Source organism: Mus caroli, chromosome 17, assembly GCF_900094665.2.
Source record: "Mus caroli chromosome 17, CAROLI_EIJ_v1.1, whole genome shotgun sequence".
NCBI classification, from domain to species: Eukaryota; Metazoa; Chordata; class Mammalia; order Rodentia; family Muridae; genus Mus; species Mus caroli.
Genome location: NC_034586.1, coordinates 67,412,302 through 67,423,840, shown reverse-complemented (window position 1 = coordinate 67,423,840; position 11,539 = coordinate 67,412,302). Strand labels below are relative to the sequence as shown.

Below are 11,539 nucleotides of genomic sequence, written 5' to 3'. Positions count from 1 at the left end.
TGTCCTGGAACTCACTCTGTAGACCAGGCTGGCCTCGAACTCAGAAATCTGCCTGCCTCTGCCTCCCGAGTGCTGGGATTAAAGGCGTGTGCCACCACGTCCGGCTGTGTGTTACTTTATGTACTTAGGAAATGGGGATACAGTCTATCAAGGTTTTGTGAAAACTGAGCTAGGAAACACATAACATCTTGAGCTAGTGCCTGTCATGCAGTAAGCTTGAGCTGTCATCTTAGGTATTTCTTCCTTCTGATGTAGCACTTCTCCATGGCCATCCTTTCTGCTGCTCTCATGAAGGAGTGATACTTAGAAGAGTGGCTAAGAACCAGCAGGAAGCTCAGCATGGTGGCATCCGCCTTTACTCCCAGCACTCAATCAGAGGCAGGGGTTCTCGTCTAAAAAAGGGTGGCTAAAGGTGGGGACACAGGCCTGAAGGTATACGGCACTACATTTAGCAGTCTGAGTATAGGATTTTGCATCTTCTTTTTTTTTTAAAAAAAACCTCAGCAACATCTCTTTGTAGTTTTTTTTTTTTTAAGATTTATTCACTTATTATATGCAAGTACACTGTAGCTGTCTTCAGACACTCCAGGAGAGGGCGCCAGATCTCGTTGCGGATGGCTGTGAGCCACCATGTGGTTGCTGGGACTCGAACTCTGGACCTTCGGAAGAGCAGTCGGGTGCTCTTACCCACTGAGCCATCTCACCAGCCCCGATTTTGCATCTTCTTAACAAAGATAAAGAAAATTGATTTAAAAAGTGGTAGGAACCTAGGGGAAGGGGAGCCAGGGAATTATCTTTCTGCCTTTCTAGTTGCTGTAACTGCTGCAGCCTACAGTCTAACCACAGTTAACATTTTCACTGCACTTGTAAGACACTGATTTTTCTCTACAACATAACCAATTTTTAAAAATTTGTTTATTTTATGTATAGAAGAACACTATCTCTGTCTTTAGACACAGCAGAAGAGGGCATCGGATCCCATTACAGATGGTTGTGAGCCACCATGTGGTTGCTGGGAATTGAACTCAGGACCTCGGGAAGAGCAGTCAGTGCTCCTAACCAATGAGACATCTGCAGCCCCCATAACCAAAATTTTAACTTAACTCAGAAGTTAGGAAATTTCCATTTTTGGTACAAAGCACCCTTTTTCTGGATTAATTATGTATGTGTGTATGTTGTATACACACATATTTATGTATAATATCTGTAAATAATTATAGCTACTACATCTTTCCCAGTGTCTTTGGATGTAGTACCAGTCCCTTGACCCACTCCAGTTTCTGCAACATCACCATGTGTTCTCCTTTAATCCTGGCATCTATTTACATAGGATAAATTATTGGTTGCTTTTCTGCTTGCTTTTCAGTTTCGACTTGATACAAGGGTGATGTTATAAGAGACAGGCTATGGAAAAGGAAGGCTCACAGAAGAAAACACCTTTTGCTCCATATTTGCTCTATTGAAAAATGTGATCACAAAAAAACTTACTTATAAACATTTTAAATTATTGATTAGAACTGTGAAGAAAATGTAATGTGACAGAGCTTAGCTGTTGTAACAGTATGCTTGAGTTGAGACTTTCTTCAGGAAAGAAGGCATTTTACATATAATTTCAGTTATTTTTAATGTGTGCACACCAGCATGTATGTTTGTGTATGTCTGTTCAAGTGCCCACTAAGGCCAAAGGAAGATGTCATATTCTTTGAAGCTGGAGTTACAGGTGGCTCACAGCCACCTGATGTGGGTGCTGGAGAGTGATTCTCAGTATTCTCAGGAGCACCGAGTGCTCTTAAGTGCTGAACCATCTCTTCAGTCTCACTAATACATTTTTAGTAGGTGGTAAAGGTCCATTTCATCTTTTAATTGTTTTAGGTATTATCACCAGCACCTTGATTTATAGTAGTTTAGTTTGGCTTAAACCTTTCTAGAGCACAGAAATGTTTCATTCCTTCCCGCTCTTGTTTTGGAGGAGGAGTCTCACTTTGTAGCTCCAGCTGGCCTGGGACTTGATATGTGGACCAGGATGGTTTTGAACTCACAAAACCAGCTGCTACCTCTCAAATTACAGGATTGCAGGCATATACCACTAGCTTGGTTTCTTTTTCTGAATTTTAATTTCATTCTCTTTGTAATTAATTTAATTTTTAAAATTTGTACAAGAATTTTCCTCATATTTGGAAAGTAGAGCCCATTATTTCTCCAAACATTTTTTTCTGTATTCTTCTTTTTACATTTAGGTGCAATGATGATCCTATAGACCTCAAATGCCTTGTGTACATTTTCCTTAAGGCTTTTTTTTTTTTTTTTTTTTGTGGTAACTCTGAAGAGCAACCCAAAAGCTTTGTACCTAGTAGGCAGATTCTGTACCACTAAACTGTGAGTCCTCAAACTCAGTAAGCCCAGCTTGTCTCCAGGTTTATGGGTTCATTCCTCTGCCAACTCATGTCTGTTCATGACCCCATCCACTTATGTGCCGCTTTCATTTTAGTTTTCCTTTCCAAATGCAAATTCTAGATAATAAAAATTATTTATTTTATTATCAATGAGTTTTGCTGATATATTTGGTGAAAAACTCTCACACTTTATAGTTACGGTTTCTGTGTTTTGAACGTCTAAATATAGTTGTTTGAATGTTTGTCTTGTGAGTAATTTCTTCTGTGACATTTATCTATTATAATAGATTCTTTTAAAAAGTTTTTATTAGACATTTTCTTTATTTACATGTCAAATGTTATCCCCTTTCCTGGTTTCCCCTCCAAAAAACACCCCCCCTCCCCTTTGCCCCTTCCCCTGCTCGCCAACCCACCCACTCTCGCTTTTGGGCCCTGGCATTCCCCCACACTGGGGCATACAGGCTTCACAGGACCAAGGGCCTCTCCTCCCATTGATGTCCGACTAGGCCATCCTCTGCTATATATGCAGCTGGAGCCATGAGTCCTACCATGTGTGCTCTTTGTTTGGTTGGTGGTTTAGTCCCTGGGAGCTCTGGGGGTACTGGTTAGTTCATATTGTTGTTCCTCCTATGGGGCTGCAGACCCCTCCAGCTCCTTGGGTCCTTTCTCTAGCTCCTTCATTGGGGATCCTATAGTCAGTCCAATGGACAGCTGTGAGCATCCACCTCTGGATTTGTGAGGCACTGGCAGAGCCTCTCAGGAGACAGCCATATCTGGCTCCTGTCAGCAGGCTCTTGTTGGCATCCATAACAGTGTCTGGGTTTGGTGATTGTAAAGGGATGGATCCCCAGGTGGAGCAGTCTCTAGATGGTCATTCCTTCAGCCTCTACACTTTGTCTCTGTAACTCCTTCCATGGGTATTTTGTTCCCCCTTCTAAGAAGGATCGACGTATCCTCACTATGGTCTTCCTTCTTCTTGAGTTTCATGTGGTTTGTGATTGTATCTTGGGTATTCTGAGCTTCTGGGCTTCTGGGTTAATATCCACTTATCAGTGAGTACATATCATGTGTATTCTATTGTGATTGGGTTACCTCACTCAGGATGATGCCCTCCAGGTCCATCCATTTGTCTAAGAATTTCATAAATCCATTGTTTTTAATTGCTGAGTAGGACTCCATTGTGTAAATGTACCACATTTTCTGTATCCATTCCTCTGCTGAGGGACATCTGGGTTCTTTCCAGCTTCTGACTATTATAAATAAGTCTGCTATGAATATAGTGGAACATGTGTCCTTATTACAAGTTGGGACATCTTCTGGGTATATGCTCAGGAGGGTATTACTGGGCCCTCAGATAGTACTATGCCCAATTTTCTGAGGAACTGCCAGACTGATTTCCAGAGTGGTTGTACCAGCTTGCAATCCCACCAACAATGGAGGAGTGTTCTTCTTTCTCTACATCCTTGCCAGCATCTGCTGTCACCTGAGATTTTGATCTTAGCCATTGTGACTGGTGTGAGGTGGAATCTCAGGGTTGTTTTGATTTGCATTTCCCTGATGACTAAGGATGTTGAACATTGTTTTTAGGTGCTTCTCAGTCATTTGGTATTTCTCAGTTCAGAATTCTTTGTTTAGCTCTGTACCCCATTTTTTTTAAAATATTTTTTATTAGGTATTTTCCTCATTTACATTTCCAATGCTATCCCAAAAGTCCCCCATCCCCTCCCCCCCACTCCCCTACCCACCCACTCCCCCTTTTTGGCCCTGGCGTTCCCATGTACTGGGGCATATAAAGTTTGCAAGTCCAATGGGCCTCTCTTTCCAGTGATGGCCGACTAGGCCATCTTTTGATACATAATGCAGCTATAGTCAAGAGCTCCGGGGTACTGGTTAGTTCATAATGTTGTTCCACCTATAGGGTTGCAGATCCCTTTAGCTCCTTGGGTACTTTCTCTAGCTCCTCCATTGGGGGCCCTGTGATCCATCCAATAGCTGACTGTGAGCATCCACTTCTGTGTTTGCTAGGCCCCGGCATAGTCTCACAAGAGACAGCTATATCTGGGTCCTTTCAGCAAAATCTTGCTAGTGTATGCAATGGTGTCAGCGTTTGGAAGCTGATTATGGGATGGATTTCCGGGTATGGCAGTCTTTAGATGGTCCATCCTTTCGTCACAGCTCCAGACTTTGTCTCTGTAACTCCTTCCATGGGTGTTTTGTTCCCAATTCTAAGAAGGGGCAAAGTGTCCACACTTTGGTCTTNNTTCTTCTTGAGTTTCATGCGTTTAGCAAATTGTATCTTATATCTTGGGTATCCTAAGTTTCTGGGCTAATATCCACTTATCAGTGAGTACATATTGTGTGAGTTCCTTTGTGATTGGGTTACATCACTCAGGATGATGCCCTCCAGGTTCATCTATTTGCCTAGGAATTTCATAAATTCATTCTTTTTAATAGCTCAGTAGTACTCCATTGTGTAAATGTACCACATTTTCTGTATCCATTCCTCTGTTTAGGGGCATCTGGGTTCTTTCCAGCTTCTGGTTATTATAAATAAGGCTGCTATGAACATAGTGGAGCATGTGTACCCCATTTTTTAATAGGGTAATTTGTTTCTCTGGAGTCCAACTTCTTGAGTTCTTTGTATATATTGGATATTAGCCTTCTATCGGATGTAGGATTGGTGAAGATCTTTTCTCAATCTGTTGGTGGCCTTTTTATCTTCTTGACAGTGTCCTTTGCCTTATATAAGCTTTGCAATTTTATGAGGTCCCATTTGTCGACTCTTGATCTTACATCACAAGCCATTGTTGTTCTGTTTAGGAATTTTTCCCCTGTGCCCATTTGTTTGAGGCTCTTCCCTACTTTCTCTTCTGTAAGTTTCAGTGCATCTGGTTTTATGTGAAGGTCCTTGATCCACCTGGACTTGAGTTTTGTAAAAGGAGATAAGAATGGGTCGATTAGCCTTCTACATGCTAACTGCCAATTGAGCCAGCACCATTTGTTGAAAATGCTGTCTTTTTTCAACTGGATGGTTTTAGCTCCTTTGTCAAAGATCAAGTGACCATAGGTGTGTGGGTTCATTTCTGGGTCTTCAATTCTATTCCATTGATCTACCTGCTTGTCTCTGTACCAATACCATGCAGTTTTTATCACAATTGTTCTGTAGTACAGCTTGAGGTCAGGGATGGTGATTTGCCCAGAAGTTTTTTTATTGTTGAGAATAATGTTTGCTATCCTGGGTGTTTTGTTATTCCAGATGAATTTGGAAATTGCTCTTTCTAAATCTATGAAGAATTGAGTTGAAATTTTGATGGGGATTGCATTGAATAGGTAGATAACTTTTGGCAAGATGGCCATTTTTACTATATTGATCCTGCCAATCCATGAGCATGGGAGATCTTTCCATCTTCTGAGATCTTCTTCTTCGATTTCTTTCTTCAGAGACTTGAAATTCTTATCATACAGATCTTTCACTTGCTTAGTTAGAGTCATACCAAGGTATTTTATATTATTTGCGACTATTGTGAAGGGTGTTGTTTCCCTAATTTCTTTCTCAGCCTGTTTATCCTTTGTGTAGAGGAAGGTCACTGATTTGTTTGAATTAATTTTACATCCAGCCAATTTGCTGAAGTTGTTTATCAGGTTTAGGAGTTCTCTGGTGGATTTTTTGGGGTCACTTAAGTATACTATCATAGCATCTGCAAATAGTGATATTTTGACTTCTTCTTTTCCAATTTGTATCCCTTTGATCTCCTTTTGTTGTCTAATTGCTATAGCTAGGACTTCAAGCACTATATTGAATAGGTAGGGAGAGAGTGAGTAGCCTTGTGTAGTCCCTGATTTTAGTGGGATTGCTTCAAGTTTCTGTCCATTTAGTTTGATGTTGGCTACTGGTTTGCTGTAGATTGTTTTTACTAAGTTTAGGTATGGGCCTTGAATTCCTGATCTTTCCAAGACTTTTATCATGAAGGGGTGTTGGATTTTGTCAAACATCTAATGAGATGATCATAAGGTTTTTTTCCTTTGAGTTTGTTTATATAGTGGATTACGTTGATGGGTTTCTGTATATTGAACCATCCCTGCATCCCTGGGATGAAGCCTACTTTATCATGATGGATGATCATTTTAATGTGTTCTTGGATTCAGTTTGCGAGAATTTGATTATTTTTGCATCGATATTCACAAGGGAAATTGGTCTGAAGTTCTCTTTATTTGTTGGGTCTTTGTGTGGCTTAGGTATCAGAGTAATTGTGACTTCATAGAATGAATTGGGTAGAGTGCCTTCTGTTTCTATTTAGTGGAATAGTTTGAGGAGCATTGGTATTAGGTCTTCTTTGAAGGTCTGATAGAGCTCTGCACTGAACCCTTATACTTTATACTCTTATACTTTATAGTTACGGTTTCTGTGTTTTGAACATCTAAATATAGTTGCTTTAATTTTTGTCTTGTAGGTAATTTCTTTTGTGACATTTATCTACTATGATTTTTTTTTAAAACAACTTTATTTTATGTGTATTTGTATGCATGTATGTTTTGTACCACATGCAGGGCTTTGCAGATGCTAGGCAAAGCCTCTACCTTTGAGTTGCATCTCTAGGCCTAGGATACATTTGATTTTGGTAGGATTTTTTAATGGGAGGGAGGTTTTGAGATAGAGTTTTACTATATATCCCATGCTGCCCTCAAAGTCAGACCCCTTATTCCCGTATCCTTCAAGAAGATTGTTTTAAAGCACTGTATTGTTTTCTTCTAGTGATCACTCAGGGTATGTCCGGCCATTACCAGTACCACGCAGTTTGAACAGTGATATTTCCTATTTTGGTGTCGGAGGCAAGCAGGCTGTTTTCTTTGTTGGGCAATCAGCCAGAGTAAGTAAAAAATTTCCCTGAAAGTGAAAACTGATGAAAATATTTTGGTTTTGACAAGCTTCACTATTAGGATTTAATGTGCTTTTAACTTGTTTGGCAGATGATAAGCAAACCTATCGACTCCAAGGATGTTCATGAGCTGGTGCTTTCTAAAGAAGATTTTGAGAAGAAGGAAAAAAATAAAGAGGCAATATATAGTGGGTACATTAGAAACAGAAAGGTATAGTGCATTTTATAGCTTACTTACACATTTATTCCTTTGGCCACATGATAAGACAGGATATTTTCTGACTTACTGAGATGTCAATGTTTTAAAAACTTGATGTTTTATTTTCATATTTTCCTTTAGTTAGTTATATAAGTAGCAAAATGATTGTTAATGTATTTTTCTTTTTTTTTCTTTTAAACTAAAACTTTTTACATAAGTTAGGAAACTTCATATAAATTACTTAAAAAGTTGCAGACTTTGGTTTGGATTTGTGTTTATAATTGTTTGGTATTTTATTCATTTATTTTATGTGGGATGTGTGCGTGTACCACAGTGTACATGTGGTGGTCAGAGGATGACAGCCTGAAGGAGAGGGTCCAGGGATTGAACTCAGGTTGGTGTCAAGTGCTTTACCCACGAGCTATCTCTCTGGCTCAGCATGTCAATTTTAAAGTCTTTGTTATGAAGTAACAATAGAAATCAGGGATAATGTAATTTTAGGAAATTGGAATTAGAGGCATGAGATTTTGTTACACCCATGCCTTCATACTGGCACATATCCCTTTATACATCTACACATAGTAAAAATAAGTCTTTAAAACACAAGTAACAGTTTTAAAATGTCTTTCTTACTTGAAAACAAATTGTGTATAATGCTATAGGAGAACAGTAAAATACCTGAGTGCCCAAGAAAGGCACTGACAACAGCTTGCTGGATTTCCTTACAGTTCTGAGTTCCAAAAATATGTATACTTAGAGCTTTGATTCCAACATTTCCTATATCAACATCTTGAGTTGTCTTCACTTTAGAAAATGAACACATTTTAAAAAGATTATGTGTATGAGTGTTTGGTCTGAAAGAATGTGTGTATACTACCTATGTACCTGGTACCCCTGACACCAGAGGAGGGTGTTGAAAGTCGCTGCATATGATTTCTATTGAAGGTTATACTATTATTTTATCTGTTTGGAAGATTTCTGTATAATGATAAACATAGTGCTTGGTTATCTTTGTGTAACATTTTCCCCAAATTACAGGATTTTTTTTTCCCTACAGATTGTTAGAATTTGAATAGCTGTGACAATTTGAACTTTAAATATGATCTTTTGGTTTGAGAAATGAGACTCAAGTTATATATACTGTCAATGACTTTTCATTGAAGTACTTACCTGATCAGTTCCATATTTTTGTGTCTTTTGTTTGTTTGTGGCCTCCATAGAGTCATGTTTTTTAATATTTGGTCTCCAGTTGGTAGAACTGTTTTGAAAACGATTAGGAGGTGTAGCCTTGTTGGAGGAAGTATGTGACTGAGGGTTGGGATTATATTTTCAAACGCCCATGCCAATCCCAGTTAAGCTGTTTCTGCCTGACACTTGTGGATCAAGATGTAAGAGGGTCCAGCACATGCCTGCCTGCCCAATGCCTCATGATGGCCAAGGACCTTACCACCCTCAAAACCATGGGACCCCATTAAATGCTTTCTTTCATAAGTTGCCATGGTTGTGGTGTCTTATCACTGCAATAAATAAAATCATAACCAAGACAGAATTTGGCACCTGGGATTGTGGTATTTCTATGGTAGACTTTACTGTGCTGTGCTTGGTTTGTTTGTGAAATGTGGTAGACTTTAAGACTTTGGACTAAATAAAGCAATTGGATGCTGTAAACAGCGCTTAGAGGACAATCCTAGTATGAACTTGAAAATCAGTAGTGCTAAGAGAAAGCCCAGCTCAAGAGATTTTATAGGGCGACAATATAAGTAATTAGGCCAGAGACCATTCTTGTGATATTTTGGCAAGGAAAATGGCTACTTTTTGCCCTTTTCCTAAGAATCTCCCTGTGGCTAAATGAAAGTGTTTGGGACCAATTTCCTTGCAGAGATTTCAAGACAGCCTAATATTGGCTCTGCCTTGTACTTGTTAGTCATCTCTCCTTTGTAGATCTATAGTAATACAGAGTGCAGGGGAAATAGTGCTAGGACATTGAATGCTGGGCCCCTGTTTTGTGCTGAGTGAGAAGGAGAAATGTTACAATTCCTTCTTGATCTGAGTGGAAATGTTGGTAGGGTATGCAAAGGATGTCTGTTGTAGCTCCCTCCTCCTGATGCCCATGGCCTGAAGACTGTTCCCTCCAGAGACTGTCGTTTGCAGAGACTGTTCCTGCCGATTGTCTGCTTCCTTGCTCCACTGTACATCAGCACCGGTCTTCCCATTCAGCTGTATGAAGTCACACCCTCTCCCTGTTGGAACTGGTCATGACAAGCTTCTGGGGTGCTGTCGCTTCTCCATCAGCCCAGTCTACCAGCCCAGCTGTGACTGCCTGGAGCTCTTTCTCCGTAGCCTAGACTGGATTCAAATTCAGAGATCAGCCTGCCTTAGGGATCAGAGGCATGCGCTACCATACCCAGCATTAAAAATGTTTTTGAAACATTAAAAATAAGGTTTTTAAATCACTTTAACACTTAAATGTAATTATAGTTATAGGTGATCTGACCTATTGTGTTTTTATTGACTGTTTCAGCCAGCTGACTCTGCTCACATTACAAATGATGATGAAAGATTCCTACACAGTCTTATTGAGGAAGAGAAGGAGAAAGACAGCTTCACTGCTGTGGTTATTACAGGGGTGCAGCCAGAGCACATACAGTACTTGAAAAATTATTTACATCTTTGGACACGACAGCTAACGTAAGTAATTTGGTTTAAGAAATGTTCCTGCTTCCTTTTTTTTTCTTTTTTCTTTGGAGACAGGGTCTTGCTGCAGACCCCAGCTGGCCTGGACCTCCTCCCATGCTCCTCTTCCCTGTCTTCCAAGTATTGGGATTACAGGCAGGAGCCCCACTGCGGGCTTACAGTGTACCCTTTGCCCTCTACTTTGTAAAGACAGAGAAGAGCGAGATATTGAAGTCTCTTTGGTATCTTTTCATCCAGTTTTCTTTGCATTGGTACATTCCACACTATTCTGATGTTGATTTTCAAACGGTTATTCATCTGCTCCTTCAAAAAATTAAAATAGATTACCTCACATATTCAGCACTAATTGAAACACAAGGATTTTGACACCTGCTACAGTGTACAGAACAGCTTGAGACTTGGTTAGCTCCGCCTCCATTCTCAGGTCACACTTAGTGTTTCTGTCCTGTGGCTGCACTTTCCCTACTTTCACCTTAGGATTCGTGCCTGTATCTTCAGTGTCTATAGCAATATCTACTGTGTTTCTACAGAGGAACACATTGAGCCCATTGAAATAAGTGCACAAGCATTCCTTAAAATGTACCATAATAAAAAGTAATACTAAGTACTAAAATATCATTGCTATTCTAAGAAACCTCTGAACGTTTATATCACATTAATCAAATCAGATTTCCTAGGTTTTCCTTGTATCTAAGTGATATTTACTCTTACTAGGTTGTTTACATAGTTTTTTATTAGTCTGTAATAATGGAGTCTTTTAAAATGGGTATATCTTCACAAAATTAATATTTAAAAATCATATTTACTTCAAAGTCTGTTATACTTAAGTCTATATTACATACATATACATCTTAGCAGAGTGTACTTTTTTTGTTTTTTTATATAAAAAACAATTGACTCTTAGGAGAACCATTTTTGTTTATGTTAGTATTTTCAGGAGTGGCTAGGGTGCTAAGTCTTACTGTTCTCTCTGCTACCCACCCTCTTCCCACCTTCTCTTCCCCTCTCTTAGAGATAGATTCTCACTCTGTATCTCAGGCTGGCCTGGAACTTGCAATCCTTCTGCCTCTGTCTGTAAGGTCTACAGGTGAATACTACCAATCCCTGCAAACCTAGGTTTTTGTTTTTGTTTTAATTTATGAGAAGGAATTCATAAATGCCTATTTGAGGAATAATTAGAAATATTTTATTGTCTTAAACAAAATAACATTTTATATATATATATGTATATATATGTGTGTGTGTGTGTATATATATATATATATATACACACACACACACACACACACACACAAACTTTTTGGTAAACAATATTATTTTATTTAAAACAATAAGCCAATGATTCCTGGTGACTTTTAATGGAATTTTGTTGAATT

General features: G+C 39.2%; 1 protein-coding gene across 1 annotated transcript in view; it reads left to right on the top strand.

Annotated features, from left to right (window-relative positions):
• Nucleotides 1–10,254, top strand: part of LOC115029720 (structural maintenance of chromosomes flexible hinge domain-containing protein 1-like) — a 30,458-nt gene extending 20,204 nt beyond the window's left edge. Inside the window, exons 6-8 of the mRNA XM_029471074.1 lie at nucleotides 7,147–7,261; nucleotides 7,362–7,481; nucleotides 9,991–10,254. Coding sequence (XP_029326934.1) covers nucleotides 7,147–7,261; nucleotides 7,362–7,481; nucleotides 9,991–10,161 — 406 coding nt within the window. The 3' untranslated portion in view covers nucleotides 10,162–10,254. The remainder of the gene's footprint in view (nucleotides 1–7,146; nucleotides 7,262–7,361; nucleotides 7,482–9,990) is intronic.
• The last annotated feature ends 1,285 nt before the right edge of the window (nucleotides 10,255–11,539 follow it).